We start from the raw sequence: 26,447 nt of genomic DNA on the forward strand, positions 1-26,447 counted from the left end.
TTCCAGGCAGTCAGGAACTTTACTAGTAGAACGGCAGCTAGGTAACACAGTTCACAGGACGGCACGGCAATAATAACAACTCTCAACAGGCTGCAAAATCACAGGCTACACTACAGCAGTACACTGTACCTGTAGCTCACGCATATACACTGTAAACACACTGTAAACAGTCTTTGTGGCTGTCAGTCCTTAGTCCCTGGCACAGACGGAGGATTATTCACTCGACGACCATACACTCTGGGATCCGGAAGACAACTTAATACTCACGGGCTGAACTGAACACAACACATAACTCTCTTAGCTGAGATCCAATCAGAACACATTACACTCAGTACACTCAAGGACACACAATAGGCTGTGGGCAATATAGTAGCAGGGCATAGGTTGGCAATGGTTCCCACGTTACACCAGTTTGGAACCACTCTGAGTTACAGACCCATAAGGGGTCCACCCTTCTAAGAACAATTGTAATGTTCCTATAAGTTATTTTAAGGTGATGTAATGATGACAAACACAATTTTTCTGCAATAAACGGTTACACTTTTTGCATTTTTGCACTTTTAGCCCCTCGTTGATTAGACCATCCGTGAAATCTGATTCAAATTTCGGGTGGATTGGACGTTTGGTTCATGATTTCTGGCATTTTTTGTAAAATAGGCCCCGGCCCACTAAATTCGAACGATATGCAAAATTCTTTTAATCGGATAGGTCCAGAGATCAGCTGTAATCATTTTTGAGAGATTTGGACAAAATCTGTAGGAGGAGCAAAAGGTGTTTTGAAGAAAATTCAAATTTGGTTGATTTTTATAGCGCCACCATGATAGCGCCATGATGATTGATTGATTGATTGAAATATTTATTAACAGTTTGCAGAATTTACAGTACATTTCAAGCACAAACTCAATACAAAGACTGTTAACTGTGAGTGGACGACACAATTAAGCATTACACTTGTTTACAACAGGGTCCACATTGTTCAATTCATCAAAACATTTTGAGACATACAAATAGACATTTCTATGTAGCTAAAGTACAGAACAGGAATTCATCATATAGGAAGCAAAAAGGGAAAAGATACATATACAGTGAGGGGAAAAGGGGGGGGGGGATTCAGATTTTACAGAGGCCAGTTTCGAATTGCAGCCATCCGTAGGTGCCCTTTGAGAGCGGTTTTGAAGGAGTCAAGGGATTCACATGTCTTAATGACTGTTGGTAGGGCGTTCCACATTTTGGTGGCATAGGAGCGAAAATAATTTAGTCCCTTGTTTGTGCCAAATCTGGGTTGTACATGGTTTGTTGCACTCCCTCTGGTGTTGTGGGTGTGGACTTCGTTTACATTAAGGAAGTATTTAGACAGGTACATGGGTATCTTGGTGGTGTATCGAATCTTGTGGACCAGACCCATTGCAAGATGCTGTACTCTACTACTCTGTCGTCGACCCTAATGATAGCGCCACCATGCGTACATAATTCTATGTACGCACGCACGCGTATTCACACACACACACACACACACACACACACACACACACACACACACACACACACACACACACACACACACACACACACACACACACACACACACACACACACACACACACACACAGATTAGAGCAGGGGTAGGCAACCGGTCCAAAACTACCATTGTAGGCGCTTTGAGTATAAGCATGTATACGTGCATAGAAAAGCGTTATAAAAATGCAATCCATTACTGTTTATTATTATAACATATGGAGCTAATATCAGAACAGGTCAGCTCCATATATGGAGATCTAAGGGTTTGAGGTCAGATGTGGAGTTGCTGGCCAGCTCCATATATGCAGATATTGATGATGTTAGATCGACATGTGGAGACAGCCATATATGGAGTGTGTCATGACTCATGAGGCATGATGTCACGAGGTGTGGCGGACTGACAGTGACAACCATATATGGAGGCAGCCATATATGGTGGCGTGACGTGTCATGAGGCGTGATGTCACAAGGCGTGACCATATATGGAGGCGTGACACGAGGCGTGACACTGACGGGGAAATGCATGTTTTCATAGTAAACTGCGACCTACAGTCGCAACAAAGTCAGACTAGGATGCTGTATGCCGGAAACCAGACTGAACTGTCATTGGCCACATAATAACTAGGAAAGGACATAATCCTAATATCGAACTAATAGCCTACTAAATGAATAACTGATATACAGTATATATTTACTGTGCTACCGCGTACCATGGTTAGAATTATTACATTTGTTAAAGCTGCGCTGTAACATTTATGTCTAGATGACCTTTGACACTATCTAAATGTCTCAATAGTTACGGGGAATATTTATTTTTAATTTAGCCAATATAAAACATACCACTAAAATACTAGCATTAATAATTTCTGATTATGGGCAGCATTTTTAGACCCACCTGAAGAAGATATAGATAGATGGAAAAACTGATGCTTGATAGCATAGTTTTCTACAGATTTCAGGGGTTTATGGGGATTTGACCCCCCGAAACATTTTCGCCCGCAGGGATGCCCACCATGCCCCCACCATATCTTCGTCCTGCCCACCTTAGGCAGGCTAGAACCAGCCCTCGTGTAGCTGCTATAATCTATTATTGCGAACGCAGGGAGCCACTTACTATGAGACCCTGCTGCTCATGTCTGTGTGTCTGTCCCGCTGTGACACCACCCGCCCGCCACCAGAGGGCGCAGCTGTAGCACACACACACACACACACACACACAGGGCGCAGCTGTAGCACACACACACACACACACACACACACAACCACACACACACGAGCTGCGTTCGCTTCCCGCGTTTGCGCGTCTTACTTGTGTATTGTAGACTGTGTAGATGTCTCCGTTAAAAATATATATAAACCATTCACAGAACTGAAATATGGTTGCCAAATGTATTGATTGATTGATTGAAGTATTAAGTTAACAGTTTGCAGAATGGGTACATTTCACATGAAAGCACAACTCAAGCCTCGATACATTCATTGTTGGCCAATGGCCATAACAAATGGAAATTAAATTTAAATGCAATGAGTAAAATTAGATTTGATCCAAACCGCCAGAGGGCGACATAGTGCTATCATCTACTATTGACTTCTCTGTTGTCGTAAAAGCTGCCCTACACGGCACGCTGTCGCAAATCGCAACAAACATCACTTTACGTCAACAACAAACTGCTGGCTTTTTTGACGGGTTGACAGATTGAAAGAATGGCGTTGCTTTTAAAAGAACCATTTAGAGACGTCATGGAGCGGTTTGTTGTGGCTGCTGTTTTGGAAATAGCAAAACTTTGGAAGGAGTTCACAGCTGATAAAGAGGACATGAAAACAACACACACCACGTTGGAAAGGGAAACTGAGGTGAGGGATAATATTTTAGATGTTTTTCTTTTCATGATGACGATGATAAATAATATCATCGTCATCCTCCGCAGGGTGACTGTCCTTACATGGGATCAAGTTGAGAGTTTGATGCTGCTGTAATGCTGCTGCAGTGTTTTAGTCAAGATTCAAGTCATAGGATTACCATAGCTAGGATATAACTAGAGCTAGGATTAGGACCGTTCGAGGTGCTTGAACGTGCTGTTTCCCTGGTTTGTATACTATTTATAAATAGATCAGCCATTGTGTATGTGCGCAGTTGTGTGTGTGTGTACCCTATCATATCATGGGTAATGTGCAAGTTAATCTGTACACTGACTGACTGACTGACTGACTGTCTGTCTGTACAGTGTCATAAATATGGACGGTAATGAGGAATATACAAGGTATCCACATAGTGGAAGCAAAGCAGGTAGTGACATCAGCAGAGTACAGCTACTTGCAATAGGCAGGGCTGCCATGTCTCACCCTTTGAGTGTGACAGTCACGCAATTTAACCCTTTACCACGCACCACGCCACACATGCCATTTCACACGCATTATAAATAACAATTTTCTCCGCGGCTCCGCCGCGTAATAACGCGCACTCATGTGTACGGTAAAATAGCCGATCTGCATGCAGCGCTGATATATCATGCAGTAGGAGGAAGAGGAGGGTAAACAGTGGACCTGGCCAAATCGTCGGCAGGGTCCCTGACTGTGACGCATGGAAATGAGCCATGCGGAGTTTAACATCGCTTCGAAATATTTTTCATGGAAGACAATATAGCCCCCACAAGTTACAACAAGTGAGTAAGTGTCAAAGTGACCATCTCTCGTCTTCTATACTGGTGTGGCGTCTCTTGCGTGATATGAGGAAGTGGAACGGTGCCAGTAGCCCGTGCACATTATAGGGACAAAGTCGTGTGTGTGTGTGTGTGTGTGTGTGTGTGTGTGTGTGTGTGGCCGCATCGCGACTTGTTTCTGTTCAGAGAGAGAGAGAGCCCACAGATGTGTTTGAACTAAGAAAATGTAAAATTAGGCATTATCCCACATTCCAGTTTTCTGACTTTTTATTTCACAACATATTCCCCAATTTCCACTGAGATTATGGGGTGAATGAATGTGAATGAATGAATCTCTTTCTGTCATAGTGACATTGTCCTGCATCAGATCATGTCCAAATCAGGTTCTCCAATCTCCAGTAGCCTCTTCAGTTTTTTGAAGATTTTTTGAGTGGTGCAACCACTGACCACTCCCTTACGGAGCTATGTGTGTGGCTGGCTGGGTCTGAGCAGTGAGCACTATATGTGTGTGGCTTGCTGGCTGGCTGGGTCTGAGGACTATGTGTGTGGCTGGCTGGCTGGCTGGGTCTGAGCACTATGTGTGTGGCTTGCTGGGTGGGTCTGAGCATACATACATACATAGATAGATAGATATCTTTTTCATTTCTACTTTAAGCATGAGGAGGCTGTCAGTGCAGGGAGAGCAGCTGGCATGGAGGTGAAGACATCAGTGTTAAGGTTAAATATCAACGTTAAAACGGGACAAATCCACATTAAAAAGGCCAATTCTTTTCGCCGCCGCCCTTCGGACGGCGTCGAACGCATTAAGACACTAGAGTCTCACTCTTGACATTTTCTGAAATATGGCAGCCCTGCAATAGGTCTGGTGACTGGTCTGCAACATACCCAAGAGACCAATAGTACTGTACATACTCATGTATTTTGACTACTTCAAAGTAGTACCACTGATCTCATTCATTGTATGTCTTTATACTGTGTGTCTTGATGAATTGAATACACAGGACCACAATGGAAACAAGCCCTCAAGGCTTTCTGGGTAATCCTTTTAGCATTGTATAACTATACTCCTGTACCTTTTTTGCAAACTGTTAATGTTAATGAAGTATTACTGTAAATCCCTCTGGATTAAGAACGTCTGCTGAATGCATGAAATGGAATTGTATATTGTATTCAATCAATCAATCAATCAATTTAATACATTGTATGTGAATCTCTCAAAACAAATCTCCTTCTGTGTCTGTCCATGTGTGCAGCTGTGGTGTGTGATGAGGAGGCTCTTGCGGGAGGTGGCGGAGCAGCTGCTCAGACTGGTGCAGAAGGAGGTGGACAACAGCACCGTGCAGAGGAGGCTCCACCGAGAGGAAGATGAGGTGGACAACAGCACCGTGCAGAGGGGGCTCCACGGAGAGGAGGCGAAGCCGAGGATGGAAGTCACAGAGGGCGTTTCTACGCAGGCTTTACTACAGGTGTTTATATATCAGTGGTTCTCAAACATTTCCATGTCAAGGACCCCCGACTTGATATGTAAGTTGGCCACGGACCCCCACCCACCCCTCCGAATATTTATATTAGTGCCAAAGAACAAGGTTGTGAAGATTTGTAAAACATTTATAGCGGCGAGCTTGTAGATCTTCTTTTTTCATCACGGGAGGTCCAAAATGGCAGACCCACAAGAGAAATGTTGTTTTCGTGGTTTACAAAGATTTGTTTAAGGATACGGTTGCAATTTTTACAATTCAGGTTAAGGTCAGGGTTAGAATTAGGCGTGTTAGGTTTATGTTTAAAAAAGTGTGGCTGCCATGTGACGTCACTGCTTAAAGCAAACATTAAAAGTCCATACACTTGGCTGCCACATGACATAATTTCTGAAAGCCAGACGTTGGCGGGCCCCCTAAAATTGGCAAGAGAAAAGTATAAAGCTACTATATCAAGAAAGAAATTGACATCCCATAAAACGTGTCTGTCTGTGTCTGTGTCTGTGTCTGTGTCTGTCAGTCTGTAGAAGCAGCAGAGTGGTTCATTCATCGCCAGAAGTCAAAGGATGCTTTTGAGCGCCGCTGTGAGTACAAACCAATGCCAACATATTCCTAAAATAATAAATGATTATAAAGTAAACCCTCTACATTATCATTATTATAATTTCATTGGTATTATTATAGTGTGTGTGTACTGTATATAAATATAGTTTTTTTGTCAAATAGCCAGTCTATATGGTACATAGACTATTTACGCTATTCGTATGTATATTGTCTCTGTCGGGTGGAAACTTAATATATGTCCACATTTTCAGGATTCAAATTCAAAAGTAGCAGATCTACAGTACAAGCTCAAAACCCGTCGCTTTGAGCCACGCTTCGAGCTTGTAGATCTGCTACTTTTGATACCTTTGTGTGACGCTGTAGTATGATCAATCAAGTAGGGCGTAAAAATAGTTCTGCCCGACAGGAACGATGGTTTTGATCAACATGCAGATGTTCAGATGTTGATTGTTCACGCGCAGTGCCCACGACGGACACGGCAGCTGAACCTCCCACAGAGGAACCCACACATCACCTTCTCCTCCTCCTCCCCACAGAGGAGGAGGTTCTCGTCCTCGCTCCGGGGGAGACGCAGGTAGGGACGATAAACGTAAAAAAGCATAAGCGCTAGTATCGCAGAGATTGAATATATCGTGAAATTGTCGTCTGTCATGCACTGGGATCAATTCGCCTTTAATTTGCTGAGCCGCATATCACGGTACCACTTACAAAACCCTCTATAATTGGTAAAACAGAACTGCAAAGAACGTACTCGATACAGTATTTTTTCCCCGCTCTCTACCAAATGTCTTTGCCAAAAATAGTCGATCTACAAGTTCACAACGTGTGGTATTGCGACGCGTTGTGAGCTTGTAGATCCGCTGTTTTTGGCAAAAGCTCCACCCAGAATATGGATGCTGGAGTTTCAAGTGGTTAACTAATAAAAGTGGAGAGAGTGAAGAGAATCGCAATTATTGGTTACAATAATCGTGATGTGAAACTTTCATATCGTCCCAGGAGGAAGCGAACATCCAAGGTGAACAACAACCTGCTGCTCCTTCAGCCCGACAGACGGAGGACAGCGATCCCGCAACCCCGGCCCGCGAGAGGGCGAGAACCGGGAAGAAGACCGCCGCGGGCCAGCAGAAACCCGCCGCAGGAGCGTTCTCCTGTGCCCTCTGCAGGAGCACCTTCGCCCGGCGCAGCAACCTGCGCGTGCACGTCGCCTGCACGCACGTCCGCGAGAGGCCGTTCGCGTGCACGCTCTGCGGCAAGCGCTTCTCGGCCAAGTGCAGCGCCAAGGTGCACGAGGCGACCGTGCACGGCAAGCAGAGGCCGTTCAAGTGCGCGCACTGCGGGAAGGTGTTCGGCACACGTGGCCACCTCCGCGAGCACCAGCTCACAAAATGGCCGACGGAGGGCGCGGCGGCGGTGAAGTGCTCTGCGTGCAGCGCGGCGCTGCCGGCCAGATGCTGCCTGAAGGCCCACAGGGAGGCCTGTCCGCGGGCGGCCACGCCCACCACGGTGGCCCACAGTAGCTTCGGTTGCGAGGAAGGAGCATGCGGGAGGAGCTTCAGCCGACGGAGCGACCTGGTCAACCACCAGCGTGTGCACACGGTAGGGATGGGGCGATTATTATCGTTTCATCATGATAAAAAACAAAACACTCACGATAATCGTATCATGGAGATTATAATTTAGTGTGAAATTGTCCTCTGTCACACACTAGGAAATTCGGCACCACTCGAACCCTCTATTATATACCCTGTAATTATAGTAATTAAAGTATGTACATTTGGTACACTCTTATTTCACTCTACACAAATCGATTCGATCATCTTCCCAGAATAGGGATGATGGGTGTTCAAGTGGTAAGCAATAAGTGCCATTTTGATTATCGTGATAATATCGTTAATCACCATTATGTTTGCAATAAAATCATAACATGTCATTTTCACCAGCGCGTGCACACGGGGGACAACAAGCCTTTCACATGCCCCACGTGCCAGCGGGGCTTCACGGCGCGGCGCAGCCTGCGTGTGCACCAGCTGACTGTGCATCGGGGCGCCAAGCCATTCGCCTGCCACGCCTGCAGCAAGGCTTTCAGCCAGAAGAGCGGGCTGAGGGCACACCTCAGGTATGATGGGCTTTGGTCAGACTTGCAATTACATTTTACTATAGAGCACAGAAGTCCTGACGTGACTCGTCCATCCCCTGGTTTGCGGAAGTTTTTCTCTACCGATAATAACATTGGATTGTATAAGTTGCATTGTATTAACCCATTTAACGGCATTGCTGTAGATGTACGGCAATTGGTCTTTTATAGTGCTTATGATCAATCAAGTCATAATGCTACTCACATTAGCATCGGGTTGCTAGGTGATGATGTCAACAGCAGTGTGGGCGCGGCATCTTGAATTTTGCGTGAGCCCGCGCTCAATCTGTTTCTTTTGGTCGCCTTTATCTCCAATTCCTTGTCCCAGATTGCATTTCTCGTCAAAACAAGCTTTATTCCAGGGCCCATAGCTGACGCTACCAGCTCAGTGGCCTTGTGGTTAGAGTGTCCGCCGTGAGACTGGGAGTTCAGGGTTCGATCCACGGCCGGGTCATACCCGTAGACTGTAAAAAATATGGACAAAGCGTTCCCCGGGTCTAACATGAACGTAAAATGAAGCCTGTCAGTCCTTGAATTGTACATCGCCATCTTTCTAGATCCGTTTGGGCCCAGCTGGCCCATTGGCTGGCCCAGACAACGAGGCGGGACTTCCCCCCCTTCTTCTTAGTTGGTTTTTATTTTGACTCGAGTGGGTGGGGAATCCCGATCATAGACTGTAACGGTAGCCACGCCCCTCAGAACATACGCGACTTTATGGTCATTCTTTTTATAAATGGGACCATAATCTTCCAAAAAGAATATTATGACATTAGAAATGAGACTTTAAACTAGTGACTGGAAGCAAAAAGTATTCATGACCATGTTTATTAAGGTAATACAGTCTAGGTGAAGTTGGGCCCAAATACATGGACTTCTATGGGGCTATGGGTTTTTTTGGGCCCAATGACAGCGCCACAACAGGCCATTATAGGAAACAGGACTTTCAGGAAATCCCGATTTCCTTGTGGCTTCACAAAATATCTGTCTGACTGCCCCCCTGGTCATACCAAAAACCATCTAAAAATGGGACACAATGCCTCCCTGCTTGACACTCAGCATCAAGGGTTGGATTGGGGGTAAGTCCCTGCGACATACCTCACGCTACAGAAACAGGAGATACTGTAGGCTCCTTCCCTATTGGCCTCATGGCTCGGCAAGGCTACTTACTTACATAGCTGACGCTGTAATGAACGCAATCAGGCTTTCTCATCGCCGATTGCAAGAGTGGATGCAAACACACACAGTCGTAGTGACATTTTAACATCCGGTCGCGGGTTTTGGCTCTTCAAAATAAGGGTTGAACGGGGGGGAAAGTTAACATACTCTACTATACAGATTGGACAAAATTAAATGTTATTCATGCAAAAAAGTTACATAGTGCTGCTTTTATTGCAATTATTTGTATAACAATAAATCCATTAGGTTAAAGTTTAATGATGGTGACTGTCACCCTGAACCCCTCAGGACCCACACGGGGGAAAGGCCCTATGCGTGCGAGCAGTGTAGCAAGGGCTTCTCCCGGAGGAGCGCGCTGAACATCCACCGGCGCGTCCACACTGGAGAGCGGGCGTTCGGCTGTGGTGAGTGCGGGAAGCGCTTCAACGTGGCGGCCAACCTGAAGCGCCACCGGCAGACCCACATGGGCGTCAAGGCCTTCTCATGCCCGCTGTGTCAGCGCAGCTTCTCCCAGGCCAGTCATCTGAAGGTAGCGTATCACCTGAAACCAGTGGCTATTCCATCGACTAAAACTAAGACGAAAAATGTTTGTCGACTACCTTTTTTTACTATTGAAAAACAAATAAAAACTAGAACTGCACTCTGTCGAGTGCATACTTGCTTGTTGCACACTAGTAGGCCATAAATGGCCAACTAGTGCGCAAGCAGAGCGCGCATGTAATGTTTTCGCCCGCTGTAAACTGTCAAATCTCAGTATCTCTGTGAACGAACGTTTGAAATGATTAATGTTTAGATGTAATTATTTGCTACCTACTATACATGTAAACATTTAGTATTAAGTATGATTCTAGTTTCTATCTATATAAGAAATACTGTTTTATTGTTGTAGATATATTCTGGATCCCTTTTTTGTTTTTCAGAGACAAATAAATCATTTATATGTGTTGGAAAAAAAAGGTATATAAACTGAATTAAAATATGTTATACAGTATACTTTTTCTGTAAACGGTGGAATCTCAATATCTCTGTGAAGGAACATTTGAAATGTGTAATTATTAGGTGTAACTATTTACTACCTATCTAATTTATGTATGTAAACGCCTATAAAAAAAAGTATATAAACTGAATTAAAAATGTAATTTTAATTTTAAATCTATTTCATGTTAGACTATAGTGATATTAATACTAAATATCAAATACATACATACATCAAATCTGTACCCATATTGCTGGACCAATGATGACGAAATGACCATATTTCTTACATACACACCACGTACTCTAGTCCCAGCAGATCAGGCACAATTTGGTAAATTATTTTTTTATTGATTATGTATATAGTATGACTAGCTCTAAATGATGACGTAAGAAATATATATAGTATATATATAGTATACTGTATAAAGTGTGTAGTTGTAAGTTGATTAGCGGTATTCTGTGGTCACTTTGGTCCAAAAACCGTGACAGCCGTTCCGCCATTTCAGGACCCCCCCAGAAAAACATCAAATCTGTGCCCGTATTGCTGGACCAATGATGACGAAATGACCATATTTCTTACGTCATCATTTAGAGCTAGTCATACACGTATTTCTTACGTCATCATTTAGAGCTAGTCATACACATACACACACATTTGAGGCTTACGCAGAAAAACATCAAATCTGTGTCCGTATTGCTGGATCAATGATGACGAAATGACCATATTTCTTACGTCATCATTTAGAGCTAGTCATACACGTATTTCTTACGTCATCATTTAGAGCTAGTCATACATCAAATCTGTGCCCGTATTGCTGGACCAATGATGACGAAATGACCATATTTCTTACATACACACCACGTACTCTGGTCCCAGCAGATCAGGCACAATTTGGTAAATTATTTTTTATTGATTATGTATATAGTATACGTATGACTAGCTCTAAATGATGACGTAAGAAATATATATAGTATATATATAGTATATAGGCATATACTATATATGTATACATATATACTCTATACTCTATACTGTATAAAGTGTGTAGTTGTAAGTTGATTAGCGGTATTCTGTGGTCACTTTGGTCCAAAAACCGTGACAGCCGTTCCGCCATTTCAGGACCCCCCCAGAAAAACATCAAATCTGTGCCCGTATTGCTGGACCAATGATGACGAAATGACCAAATGATACACGTATGTGTATGACTAGCTCTAAATGATGACGTAAGAAATACGTGTATGACTAGCTCTAAATGATGACGTAAGAAATATGGTCATTTCGTCATCATTGGTCCAGCAATACGGGCACAGATTTGATGTTTTTCTGGGGGGGTCCTGAAATGGCGGAACGGCTGTCACGACAAATGGACCAGGCCGATCACATTACTTGCGCGCTCTGCTTGCGCAAGTAACTAAGCTATGATGACTAAGACAAAATGTATTGACAATTTCAATTTAAAAAACATTATGCATTTACCCCTCCTTGTGGTCTCCTGATAGATGATTTTTTTAAGGCTAATTTGGAAAGAAACTATTTCAAATTCCTGCAGCCAAATGCATATATTCTGGTTTCGATATATGTTCGGTTAATTGCACAGCCCCTCCCTCCCCCCTCTCTCTCTAAGGTGCACCAGCACACGCACACGGGCGTGCGTGCGTTCATGTGCGACGTGTGCGGTAAGGGCTTCGGCCAGAAGAGCGCCCTGGTGGTGCACGAGAGGACGCACACGGGGGAGAAGCCCTACGTGTGCACGGAGTGCGGCAAGGCCTTCTGCTCGGCGCAGTACCTGAAGAGGCACCAGAGCACGCACGGCGGGGAGAAGGCACACACCTGCGAGGAATGTGGCAAGAGTTTCCTCACCGCTCAGGCACTGAAGACCCACCTCCAGGTTAGGGCCGATTCATACTCCAATTTTATCGCTGTTTCGGCGCTGTAGTGCCGAAATGATTTCGGCTCGTCAGAAATTTTCAGTAGCACCGAAGAGCCGACTTTAGGACCGTACCTGCCCCCCCAAACCTCAAATGACGTCAAATTGTAGGCTCTACAGAGCCAAATGACGTCACATTGTAGGCTCTACAGAGCCAAATGACGTCACATTGTAGGCTCTACAGAGCCAAATGACGTCACATTGTAGGCTCTACAGAGCCAAATGACGTCACATTGTAGGCTCTACAGAGCCAAATGACGTCACATTGTAGGCTCTACAGAGCCGAACCGACTTTTATTCGGCTCTAAAATAGGAGTATAAATCGGCCCTTAGGGGCCGTCGCCATCATCACATTTCACCTAACGATTAACTGGCATAAAAAATAACTGATTAACAATTTTAAACTACGTAGGTATAAACTACTACTTGATATGAAAAAGGTTTTCAACCTATTTCATATCAAGGTCCATTATTTATTTGGCATTTGAGCCACGGACCACCATTTTGATGAGATTTTGCCTCTCAAGATTTTGTCCACAATTCCATGCTTTGATGTTGTAACATAGGAGAGATAATAACAGATAAATGTTGAACAATATAACAATTCTTCTACATTCTCTAATTGTGTAGACAATTAATGTTTAATTTAATTTAACTGTTGAGAGCATAAAAGGAAACCTTTCATTTTCATTTGGATTCATTTAGGCCATATTTATATTTAATACAACTATGACTAAATAGCCAATCTCTAAGGACTCTTAACGAATATGCAAGACAATTGTGATTATCTCAAATAATGATTAATCGGGTGATGTATGTATTCATAACCATAAACGCCCGACCACACCCAGGTCCACGGCAGAGCGAAGCCCTTCCCATGCGACATCTGCGGCCAGGGCTACAGCTCGCTCAGCTACCTCAAGACGCACAGGCGCTTCCACTCCGAGGGGAAGCCGCACAGCTGCTCCAAGTGCCAGAAGACCTTCTCCACCCAGAACAACCTCAACCTCCACCTGCGCACGCACACCGGCGAGAGGCCCTACATCTGCGAGGTGTGCGGCAAGAGCTTCAGCGTGGAGCAGAACCTGGTGCGCCACAACCGCGTGCACACGGGGGAGAGGCCATTCGTGTGCACGCTGTGCGGCAAGAGTTTCAACCAGGCCAACAACCTGAAGGCGCACCAGCTGGTTCACACGGGAGAGAAACCCTTCAACTGTTTGAAATGCAGCAAGGGATTCGCCTGTATGAGGAACTTAAGAGACCACAAATGCAATTTAGGTTTTTGAGTTATTTTTTTTGGGGGGGGGGGGGGGGGGGCTTTATTTACATATAATAATATAATGATTAGAGCCAGATTAGAGAATGCTGGGTCCAATACCGATTCCTGATTTTTGAAGAATCCTATCCTTACTAATTACCGGTACTGATGTTTTGACCGATAGTTTTGTTTAAAAAAGGTGCAAATGTTTTGGTGCAAAGTATTTAGCACTTTCAATGTCAACCTCAGTCAGAACGCATCACAGGGCGTATTTTTGAAAGTTTCTTTATTTGAGAAGATGTAACTTAGTTATAAGCAAACAAATAAGTAAAAAATAATAATAATAAAATACATGAATATCAATATGCAATGAACAAGCAAACAAGTAAATATAAACACAAACTGAACTTGATTTAAACTGCTATTCTAGCAGGCAGGAGCTCAGGAACCAAAATAATAATAATATATTGGCGGTTTGCGGCCAAAATGCATATGAATTTGTAGCCGCAATTTGCAACACTAGATTATTTTTTTATAATGGGATGAATCTAGAGTTGCAATACCATCCAGTGACTGCCCATTCATCCAAATTGCATTTGCTTGTTAAACTGCTTGTTAACGTTAAACTCACCAACATTGCAGCTGTAGGGCAAGCTTGAATTATCCTCTTTTCAAAAATCCACCACACCTGGGACATCCAAAGAAGACGACGATGCAGGCGACGCCCCATCACGCACAGTGTTCAATAAAACAAGCTCTCTCCCACATGACTTGTTTTTGAAGAGTTTCCCTAGTTGCAATGTTGGTGAGTTTAACGTTACAAGGAGATCTCAAATGCAATTTGGATGAATAGGTATTGCAACTCTAGATTCAGTTCAGTTAAGTTTTATTTTCGGAATGGTGGACATACAGTTCAGTACAGTTCATACATAGCACACATAGTTTACTTATTTTTCTTTTTTTTACTCCTTTTGAGTGTCCGTTGCTTATGTCCTGTCCGATATCCTAAAAAGGGCTAGGGAGAAGCCATAGGCTTGTCGGGCCCTACCCCTGGAGTCCATTTGTATATTTAGGTGCACGTGTAGGCGTGTAGCAGACTGATGGGACATCTATCTGCCTAGACAGTGCATACATTCATGTTGTCCTTAGATATATACATTCATCCACACATATTCATATATATAAACATACATATAAATAAGAAAATAATAATAATTCCTGCTGTGCAGAGGCAATACCTTTCATTGCCATTGTGTTATGGTTTATTTAGGCCACGGTGGCAAAGAGCACATTGTTGGCGGATTACTATATAAGGTTATTATTTTGGGGATATTATGAGACATGTGTCTCTGTTATCCTTATTGAATATATGAGTTACTTATAATGTATATGGTATAATATATGTTATGTTTTACTATAATATGGTATAGTGGGTATAATAGGTAATATGGTTTTACTATTGTATAGTATATAATATATATGATACATGGTATGGTTTACTATTCTTATATTGTACACAATATGCAACCACGGTTCACCAATGATACTAATAACATTCAGAGAAAAAAAATCTGAAAATGAATTTGCTGTTTCTCTAGCAGTGCAATGTCCACTTCTGTGCAGCAGGTGGTGATAAAGACCAATCCGGAAACTCTTCAGAGGGTGAAGTCAGCTTCAGTGTGATACACAATTAAGCCTTCAAAGTAAAGTTGGAAATTGATGCCCCACCCAGATATTGTGTTCCCTTTATGCCCATATAGTTCTTTGTCAGGCATACTCAAATATGGAGTCTATGCAGATGTCAGAACCGGCCAGCTCCATATATGGATAATGGGCAGGGGCCCTGTCCAGAGCCTGGGCAGAGGCCTTTTTGGGGCGGTTCCGGACAACCGTGAGTCCGACCGACTCGACACCAGGCACTGCACCCCCTGTGGTGGGTGCAACGTGTGTGTCTCGAGTTACGTGGATTACAGATGTACAGTACACACAGAGACTTGGTGCATTTATAGTTAGATGTAAATGCTGTATAGGCCTACAACCTTCAGTTTTGATTGTATATGTTACAAACATTCATGATTAAATGTTTAAATTATTGAAATAAAGATGTGGTATTGTGTGTGGTTTCATGTCATTTTAACAAAATGTCAGTGGTGGTCAAAGTACAACATTTTGTTACTTAAGTGTCAATACTGCAGTAAAAGTACAAAAGTCTTGGTATCAAGTACAAAAGTAATATTATAATAAAATGTTTTGAAAGCTTTTTTTAAGTTTAAATAGGGATGAAGTGGTTATGTAATAATGATTAAAATATAATATAGTAACTAGTTTTCAAGTTTCCAAATGATTCATCAAGGAATAAACATACAATATGTTCCTCTGAGATGTGTGGAGGAGTATTGATTGATTGATTGATTGAAATATTTATTAACAGTTTGTAGAATTTACAGTACATTTTAAGCACAAACTCAATACAAAGACTGTCAACTGTGAGTGGACGACCCAATTAAGCATTACACTTGTTTACAACAGGGTCCACATTGTTCAATTCATCAAAACATTTAAAGACATACAACTATTTAGAGACATACAAATAGACATTTCTATGTAGCTAAAGAACAGAACAGGAATTCATCATATGGGAAGCAAAAAAGGGAAAATATACAAGCACTGGGAAAATATACAGTGAGGGAAATGGGGGGGTGGGGGGATTCAGATTTTACAGAGGCCAGTTTCGAATTGCAGCCATCCGTAGGTGCCCTTTGAGAGCGGTTTTGAAGGAGTCAAGGGATTCACATGATTGTCTTAATGACTGTTGGTAGGGCGTTCCACATTTTGGTGGCATAGGAGCGAAAATAATTTAGTCCCTTGTTTGTGCCGAATCTGGGTTGTACATGGTTTGTTGCACTCCCTCTACTTCTAGTCTTCTACTGTAGAAGTAAAAGTGGAAATACTCCAGTGTAAATGTTTAGTTCTCAAAATTGTACTTAAATACAGTAAACGACACGTAATTTACTTAGTTACCTGTCACCACTGCAAGAAAATCACTATAAACCAACGAAGCAATATCTAATAATATATCAAGCTCTTAATTTGAAGCGCGGCAGAGGAAGTAGCTCTTTATCCCTTTGACGTCTGTCTTGACGGTTTGATGGTTGTCAGTTGTGTGTGTTGACATGACGAGGAGAGGATGGTGATGTGCGCTGTTGTGTGCGGACCAGGTCCATTCAACAACAAGCCACTGTTCACATAGAACAGAACCGGAGCAGACCAATTCAAAGCGTAACCGAACATCGGATCCAAAATACCGTCCGGGAGAGGACCGGTGCATTGGTCTCCAATCATCATCACCATCAATCATGAATGAATCTGAGGGTCTGAGGTTCAGGAGGCTCCACCGGCCACACGTCATCACAGATGATCTGCAGGAGCCACAGTACAAGGGATCCAGGTACCAACTGAACCATTCGGCTGACTTTAACAGATCGACTACAAGCGCACGTGAGCTTGTAGATCTGTTCTTGTCGCGAGCGAGCACCCCCCCCCCCTCCCCCGGCACCGGCACCGGCACCGTGCTCCCGTTAACTTGACCTATATTTTAGGAGCAGGTGCGCATCATCATCGTCGGACGCCGGACGGGCGTTACGCCGAAATCGGCGACCTACACGAATACTGTGGCTATAGTTTCCGACCAGATTACATTTAGGTCCTCTATTGATCTGATCATGATGGATGTTCTCAAAGCTAAATGCTACTACTACTGTTAGCCACCTTTGTTTGGTTCTGTATGTTGTGAAATTGCTACTATCAATGGAGTCGGTCACACAATTAAACGGGTCACTAAAGTCTGGGTGACACATGTAACGTCCAAGGCAAACCAGTGTAATATCTGGGTCAGATCAGCTGATGTGTGATCACTGATGTGATGTGTGCACAGTAGAGCATGCCTTTTGTCGTCATATATCTTCTATCTATAGCTATATTTTGAATTGGTTGACAATGTAAACAGTAGGCGATTTATCAAGTAACAGGACATTCAATGTAGGCCAAGTTTGGCTGTATAGTATCCATACAGGTGATAATGTTCACTGTATCTCCTTCCTACACTGTCTCCCTCTGAGCTTCCCTAACTATTAACTCCTACTGCATGTCTCTCCTACGCCTGCTCTTTTGCGGTCTGGTTCGAAAGCAGGCCTCCTACAGTGTATCTCTTAGCCCTAGAACGGCTCTTGTTGTTACATACAGTATGTACAGTATTTCACATACAAGAGCCATAGAACACAGCCATATATTTGTGGTAGACCGTTGCATGTGCGGCATAAATGTGATAAATGCTCCGTTTGTACTCACCCATTAAATTATTCCAAAGACGTGGAGTGAAAAATGGTCCTCTAGTTTTATATCCATGTGAAAGTTCTGGCACAAAACGCGTATTTAGTGAATTATCTCCACTTTTTCAAGAGATGCACACGGACATCTTTCTCTCCGCGCGAGGGGGGGCACTGGAATATCGATGAACCGATTTTAGATACTTCCTGTTGTCATCACAAATTCACCGGAGAAACACAAAAGTTTGGGTCACACAATTGGCAGGTGCTTTGCGATAGGTGCTGGGTAATTAATCACACCACCTGCCAATTGTGTGACCGCAAACTTTTGTGTTTCTCCGGTCAATTTGTGATGACAACAGGAAGTATCTAAAATCGTCCCCTCGCTGGAGAGAAAGGCGTCCGTGTGCATCTCTTGAAAAAGTGGAGATAATTCACTAAATACGCGTTTTGTGCCAGAACTTTCACATGGATATAAAACTAGAGGACCATTTTTCACTCCACGTCTTTGGAATAATTTAATGGGTGAGTACAAACGGAGCATTTATCACATTCATGCCGCACATGGTAACGGTCTACCACAAATATATGGCTGTGTTCTATGGCTCTTGTATGTGAAATACTGTACATACTGTATGTAACAACAAGAGCCGTTCTAGGGCTATGTATCTCTCTGCTATTACTGCTGTCTGTCTCTCCTACACTGTCTCCCTCTCAGCTTTCCTATGGTCTGTCTCTCCTACACTGGGTCCCTCGGCTTTTCTTATTCCTACAGTCTTGTCTCTCCTACACTGTGTCCCTCTCAGCTGTCCTATGGTCTGTCTCTCCTACACTGTCTGTCTCTCAGCTTTCCTATGGTCTGTCTCTCCTACACTGGGTCCCTCTGCTTTTCTTATTCCTACAGTCTTGTCTCTCCTACACTGTCTCCCTCTCAGCTGTCCTATGGTCTGTCTCTCCTACACTGGGTCCCTCGGCTTTTCTTATTCCTACAGTCTTGTCTCTCCTACACTGTGTCCCTCTCAGCTGTCCTATGGTCTGTCTCTCCTACACTGTGTCCCTCTCAGCTTTCCTATGGTCTGTCTCCTACACTGTGTCCCTCTCAGCTTTCCTATGGTCTGTCTCCTACACTGTGTCCCTCTCAGCTTTCCTATGGTCTGTCTCTCCTACACTGGGTCCCTCGGCTTTTCTTATTCCTATTTCCTACAGCCTTGTAGCACTCTACTCAACATTCTTTACCCAGTGTTTTATTTTATCCTTGAAGTATCTCAAGTTGGAGCAAATTTAACCCACATTTAAGGGTTCTTTATCTTTTATTGAGTCCTTTGTTCGTTTTCCTTGACACCACCGGGTTACACAACCTACTCTCTGGTAGGTACACGCCTGGCACCCCAAATAAGCTCCTGAGGAAACCGTTACAACTGTTTCTCAGCGTTGGATTCAGGGACCGCCAGCAACGTCTGTAACGTTTAACTTCCTCATTAAGGTTTAAGGCTGCCCTAAAAGCAAGGCTCCACTCCATGAACATTCAAATTAGACAAATTGTCTCCACGGTTGGCTTGCCTTTTGCCTCCCTCCAGAGTTGTAAACGTCTCATCCTCCAGATCCTTGGATCTACAAGCTCTCATGTCATGCTGCAATGCGTTGTGGGCTTGTAGATCAGCAATTTTGATTTAAAATAAAAAATCACACCTGTGTGAAGTGAGAGGCACTCTAATCAATTATTGACCTTATACCAACATTAAAACATACCTTACGTCACCAAGAATGGTGGTCCCTTATTGGCCAAGGGTTTCCAACGACACACCGACACACATACCGACAGCCGATTTTCTAAAAACATGACGTAAATTCTCCATTCATTGTCAATGGCATTGACAGAATGTACACTATATAGCTGTTTATAGCCCCTCAAAAATAAGGCTATAAACTGAACAAAATATATATATTTTTCCATGTTCAAATGTGCCATCGAACAAACGTACAGTGGGAAGGTGTTCATGTTCTTGTGTTGTATTGCAGTTCGTACAGTCTGAAGGCGTTCATGTTCTTGCGTTGTGTTGCAGTTCGTACAGTCTGAAGGCGTTCATGTTCTTGCGTTGTGTTGCAGTTCGTACAGTCTGAAGGCGTTCATGTTCTTGCGTTGTGTTGCAGTTCGTACAGTCTGAAGGCGTTCATGTTCTTGCGTTGTGTTGCAGTTCGTACAGTCTGAAGGCGTTCATGTTCTTGCGTTGTGTTGCAGTTCGTACAGTCTGAAGGCGTTCATGTTCTTGCGTTGTGTTGCAGTTCGTACAGTCTGAAGGCGTTCATGTTCTTGCGTTGTGTTGCAGTTCGTACAGTCTGAAGGCGTTCATGTTCTTGTGTTGTGTTGCAGTTCGTACAGTGGGAAGGTGTTCCGTGTCACTCTGCTGTCTCTGGGAGGATTCCTGCTTCTCCCTCTGCTTGTGATTGTTTTCATTCTAGAGTCTCCCATCCAGCCAGAAGTATTCAGGTAAGCCTTTCCGACCAGTCAGAGATACACAGATGAGTGTACTGTCCAATGCTGTTAAGTCAGTTATTTTGTTATACTGTTGTTATGTCAGTATAACTGAAATACGAAAAAAAAATATATACATAAATTATTTATAAAACAAAATCATGAGAAAATGAATTTTAGTCTTTAAAAATAGCAGATCTACAAGCTCACATCTTGAGCTATTTGCAGCAAAGAGGTCTGATGTAGAGTGGGGAAGACCTAGTACATATCCTGGGGGGGTCTCTGGTCAACAGTATATATAGGGTTAAGTTATGAAGAAAAAAACCTATTGAACTAAACACAGCGCACAAAGGTGCAGTCTTCTCTCCATTACAAGTTCGCGCCACGTTTCAAGCTTGCAGAGTCTGAATCCTGAAAAGTAACATGAGGTTTCCACCCGACAGAGACAATATACTGAACGTGGCAAAATCAGAACTGAGACTGCTGACTCACCCTTTTAACAGTCTAAATTACATTCAGTTGACCTGTCTATATTTCTGCTGACTCATCAGATGTTACCTATTTCAGCGAAGTCAATCTTAAAAAAGTCAAACTGTATTACGTATTACATAAGTTAGTGGCCAAATGCATGTCAACATGGAGGGGTTTGAGAGCCATCAGATTAAGTTACTAGTTATCTATTAGGTTAATTTAATTCAATTCAAAATAGCTTTATTGACATGACAAAGCATATGTTTACATTGCCAAATAAATTGTCAAAATATAATAATAAGAAACGTTGAAAATGGGAAAACAGCAATGTTTATACAGAGATATGTCACATTGCACCGTTATATACATGTTATATACAGGGTATAAAGCTTTTTTAGACAAAATCTTTTGCAGTCACTTTGGGACAAATGGCAGCACAAAAAAAAACGCTTCAGATTTTGACATGCTTTTAGTCAGTTACTGTTCGGAACGTTTAACCCCATGATTTTCATCCAAACTTTAGTGGAAGCCACAAATCCTCCATTCTCCTCCTCTAATGTCTGCCACACAGAGAAATCTGATTGTACATTATGGTCAGACATTCTTACGAATTATTGACTCATTGAGATGAATTGCTTATCGCACACATACAAGGCTGATAGACAGACAGACAGACAGAACAAACCCTCTCAGTCTGGCTGTGCACCAGAGCAGTCCAGTTCAGATGAGGACAGGGCTGTTTACACAACACCCTTTATTCTGTTTTTGATGATGCCACTTTTGCACAGATTCCATTTTCCCTTCTTTGATTTAATTTAGATTTGCAGTCATTTGTGTTTTGCTAAAATGGGTCAACAACTCTATTGCACAGTCGGGTGGAAATCTTAGCCTGTGTCTAGGTGAGACATGACCTTTGACACAATCTAAAGAGCAGGGAGACAAAATACAACCACCCCAATTGTACACTCTACCATACAGATTGTAAAGTTATATTGTATTGGCATACAGATTATATACAGATTTATATAAAACGTTATATTGCATTAACAGTTTGACGGCCACTAATTGTTTAATCCAGTGTTCCACCACGTGTAAAACGCTATACCCGACATTTCTTTAATGCGTTTAATTCGCCGCTTTAAAATAATTCAAAAGAAACAGTGGATTTATCCGGGACCTGATGACGAGGCCGTCGCGTTACCGGAAATCAAGTCATCATCTGGGCTGCTAGGGCTTCTGGGAAATTGAGCTCAATGTAAGTGGACGGGGGGGTTTGTTTGGACTACAGTGCCTCATGGAGGTGGATCCTGTAGCGCATTGTAATGGCCGCTGGTGATGATCATAGCATGCCGACGGACCACGGATTTTCGTCGTTGAAAGCGGCAATTACTTCAGCGTATGCTCTAAAGGTAATAAAACAATCTCGGCAGCGTAGAATATTTGATTAAATAGCGGGTAACTCATTTTATGGAGTAAAACTGTTAACATACTCCGCCATACAGATTGTATAAGTTATTTGCGACTATTATTAAAACGTGCAAAACCTGTAGTCAGTCCTTCACGCCTCCATATATGGTTGTCAGTCTGTCACGCCAGAGAGAACCAATGAAAAGTATCAACAAGAGCTTATGAATAATTAATAAGAATACAAGAACGCTCGCCCCGGGTCAAATCCAGCAACCTCGGAATGGTCGCCACCAGATATTTCTAAACCTGACTTCAATGCCTAACTCTAAACCTTATTCCTAACCTTAGCCTCAGTAAAACTATGCCTAAACCTAAACATAATTCCTAACCGTAACCCCATAAAACAAAGCCTCAGCCTGTGACTGTTTTATGGCATGTTTATGAACAGTCTCAGCGAGCCGCCTGTGATGACCGGCTGTTATGAACCCAACCTGAAGCTTCGCCAGGCGGAGAGGCTGTTTGAGGACCAGCTGGTTGGACCAGAGTCCATCACCAGCATAGGAGGTGGGTGTGTGAATTAGTCGACACCAGTGGTCCTCAACCCTGTTCATTTCAAGGCGAAACCGCCTAACTCATTTTTTTTATATATTTGCAATGAATCAATGCTATTGAACACCCTTTACGTCTGTGTGTTGGTTAAACAAATATTGAACCAATGGAAAGTATTACAAAGTGCTTCGACAAAACCGTGCGTGTGCGTGCAGATGTGTTGTATACAGGTACAGCTGATGGGAGGATCTTAAAGCTGGTTGGGAAGAGGATGCATGTGTTGACCAGACTGGGAAAACCCCCCTGTGGTGAGAACCTCTCTAACACTAAACCCTTTGTGGCCTCGCAGAATATGAGCATTTTCGCATGGCCTCGTAGAAAATGCACATAATGTTGGATGTTGATTGAATACTTTATTAGTCAGAAATGTAGACAGCATGTGCAGTAAGATATTAAAGCCAAAAGGATAACCCAAAGAAGTACTGGGGACTTGTTTCCATTGTACAGTATTCAATTCAACAGCATACATAAATAAACACAATGATACATGTCATCAACAGATACAAACACTATGAGATCTATCTATGGTCGTAGTGGTACACACACACACACACACACACACACACACACACACACACACACACACACACACACACACACACACACACACACACACACACACACACACACACACACACAGCTTGCAGCCCAAGTAATCTCTAACTCTAACCCTCAATTTCACTAATACTAACCTCTGACTGAGAGATCAAATATGCTGTTTGGCAAAGTCTTTGGCAAAGATTACTAGACGTCTATTTCAAAATTGTGGTTCATGGAGTGTAGTAGGTTATTGTGCGGCATGTCTGAACACACAGCTGTGAACGTTGGACTGTCTTCATCTCATTTCACATCGACTGAACTCTCAACAGACATTTATTTTTTGGGGTGAGGAGAGAGAGAGTCATCTGAAGCTCTTGTTGCTCAACATTCCTTTTGCATGTTTGCAGAGTTATTATTCTAGTCTTCCAGAACAAAGGAGTACCACCGCGCCTCAGCCCAGAACAAGGCGGGTCCGCTGCGTCACAGGAACGGGACTGTACAGCAGCGGAGGAGTGACACTGGAGCAGCGCAGACATTTAATGTTTTTTTGTGGGGGGGGGGGGGGGACACATGCAGGGGGGGGGGCATGCAGTAAAGGCCGTCGGGATCGGGAGTCGAACCCGCGGCACACAGCCAGACTTATTACTTATTACCAGCCAAGGTGGTTTAAGCAGACATTTAAGCCTTTTTCTTTTGTTAATAAAAGGTGCTAGTAAGGGTGACAGATGTGAACTACAATTTCCTCAGAGTCATCAAACATAAAAATGTCCACGCTGCTCCTGTGTCTCTCCTTCACGTATTATAAGTCGTCTTCATATGGCAACGTTAATTGAAACTTAGGGAGCTCTGTGTGTGCTGTGCAGACTTTCTATTATTATTTTGGTAAGCTAGAGTATTCAATCTGCATCTACTGTACATGTAACAAAACGAGTTATACATTTATGTCGACTTCACCAAGGTTTTTAGGTGATAATTTGATTGATTGATTGAATGAATAATTTCTTTTAAACAGTTTGCAAAAAAAGAGCACAGGAAGGTACAGTTCAATACAAGGTCTGCTAAGAGGATTTAAAACCCAAGACAGCCTAGGCTTGTTTCCATTGGGGTCCTTCATATTCAATTCATCTGAACATTTATTTGTGCAATATAACATTTTATTAGTGAGTTGATTCACAGTATACTTGTATAACCAACGTTTATTTTTATTGTATATATTCATAATCGTTTCTGTCAAGTGGAAAATCTATGACAAAGCCGTTTGTTGTGATCACAATTTTTATCACAACTTCACCATGCCCTTCTCTCTCTCTCTCGGACGGCTGCAATTCCAAACTGGCCCCCGTAAAATCTGAATCCCCCCCCCCTCCTCTTTTCCCCTCACTGTATATGTTTCTTTTCCCTTTTTGCTTCCTTTATGATGAATTCATGTTCTGTTCTTTAACTACATAGAAGTGTCTATTTGTACGTCTCTAAATGTTTTGATGAATTGAACAAGGTGGACCCTGTTGTAAACAAGTGTAATGCTTAATTGGGTCGTCCACTCAGTTAACAGTCTTTGTATTGAGTTTGTGCTTGAAATGTACTGTAATTCTGCAAACTGTTAATAAATATTTCAATCAATCAATCAATCAATCACTTCCCTAAAAGGCTCCAAGGAGGAGGAGCCAACGTGTGGGCGGCCTCTGGGGATCCGAGCGGGACCCAATGGGACGCTGTTTGTGGCCGACGCCTACCTGGGGCTGTTTGAAGTTGACCCAATCACAGGTGAGAGGTCCTCTGTTGCCGTGGTGAAGGGGGAGGGACAGAGGCCATCTATACCGGCGGGTTTTCAAAGTGTGGTCCAGGGACCCCCAGAGGTCTTTGAGGGGGGTTCCTATGGGAACCCCCGAGAAATGCGGAGCAGTTTAGCCACTATTCTATTCTTCAGCTAATTTTCTAAACATTTAGAAAAATCATTTGTGAAAGATTTCAGGGGTTAGGTGTATTCTTGAACTACACCTCCCGAAAGCCGAGAATAAAGGCTGTCATCTGTCATTTCCATTCACGAAAATATATTTTAAAATGTATTTAAAAAAAGGTGTCTCTTCGCACCACGTTTCAAGCTTGTACATCTGCTACTTTTGATACTTTCGTGTGACACTGTAGTATGATCAAGTAGTGGCATTAATTAACGAAAAAACACGACAAGTTAAAATATGGAGTTAAGAGGTTTTTGCGCGACTGTAAAGACGAAACGGAGTGGGGATCAATTTCAGAGCTTCCGTTGCTCCAGACTGTACAACTGGAAGCATTTTAATGTGTGTGTGTGCGTGTGCATGTGCGTGCGCGCTAGGTGAGGCCACCAATCTGGTGTCTCCAGGGAGGCTGGTCGGGGGCAGGAAGCTGTCCTTCATCAACGACCTGGATGTGACGCGTGACGGCAAGAAGGTGTACTTCACCGACTCCAGCAGCAGGTGGCAGCGTAGGAACTACCTGCACCTCATCATGGAGGCCACTGCAGATGGAAGGTATGTTAGGAGACGGTTGCCATTCTGGGCAAGACGAAAAATAGATAAAGACATGCCATCTCCGGTTTACTTCCCGTATCTGCGTGAAGTAGGCAGTCTCCTTTTTAGGAGAACGGTGGAAAGGTAGGAGTATATTTATTCCAATGGTAGCGTGAACGTGAACACAGCTTCTGAATCATTATGTGGGTCCATGGTCACTGAACTAAACATTGGACCCGATCATCACAAGCCACACAAAGCTACGCATACTAAAATGGCTTTTTTCAGAAAGACAAAATCAGGAGAAAATCTACTTTATTAATGACCTTTCTCTGACCCAGCAACACATTCTCGTGGGATCTAGCACCAGTCAACAACCTGTTTGCGAGATCTGCCGTCTGATCCCGGCGCCCACTTAGGAAACCATTTGTAGGATTTGTGTACC

General features: G+C 43.1%; 2 protein-coding genes across 3 annotated transcripts in view; both read left to right on the plus strand.

Annotated features, from left to right (window-relative positions):
* Nucleotides 1–3,211: 3,211 nt before the first annotated feature.
* LOC310865229 (uncharacterized protein) lies at nt 3,212–13,719 on the plus strand (the record flags this gene model as incomplete). Its single annotated transcript, XM_083774255.1, has 9 exons — nt 3,212–3,372; nt 5,432–5,644; nt 6,174–6,237; nt 6,679–6,791; nt 7,214–7,813; nt 8,158–8,333; nt 9,816–10,056; nt 12,131–12,394; nt 13,285–13,719. The coding sequence occupies exons 1-9, from the start codon at nt 3,223–3,225 to the stop codon at nt 13,717–13,719; spliced, it is 2,256 nt and encodes a 751-aa protein (XP_083630381.1). The 5' UTR covers nt 3,212–3,222.
* Nucleotides 13,720–16,830: 3,111 nt separating this feature from the next.
* The window catches only part of apmap (adipocyte plasma membrane associated protein), a 16,378-nt gene continuing 6,761 nt past the window's right edge, over nt 16,831–26,447 (plus strand). For both annotated transcript variants that reach the window (XR_014569885.1, XM_083775534.1), the window contains exons 1-6: nt 16,831–17,139; nt 20,388–20,504; nt 22,816–22,931; nt 23,132–23,224; nt 25,164–25,280; nt 25,849–26,023. Coding sequence is in view for 1 of the 2 variants with exons in the window: in XM_083775534.1 (XP_083631660.1) it covers nt 17,048–17,139; nt 20,388–20,504; nt 22,816–22,931; nt 23,132–23,224; nt 25,164–25,280; nt 25,849–26,023 (710 nt within the window). In the remaining variant the exon portion in view is untranslated. The remainder of the gene's footprint in view (nt 17,140–20,387; nt 20,505–22,815; nt 22,932–23,131; nt 23,225–25,163; nt 25,281–25,848; nt 26,024–26,447) is intronic.

The sequence above is a fragment of the Protomyctophum parallelum genome (assembly GCF_964188405.1).
Source record: "Protomyctophum parallelum genome assembly, chromosome: 10".
In the NCBI taxonomy this organism is placed as follows: domain Eukaryota; kingdom Metazoa; phylum Chordata; class Actinopteri; order Myctophiformes; family Myctophidae; genus Protomyctophum; species Protomyctophum parallelum.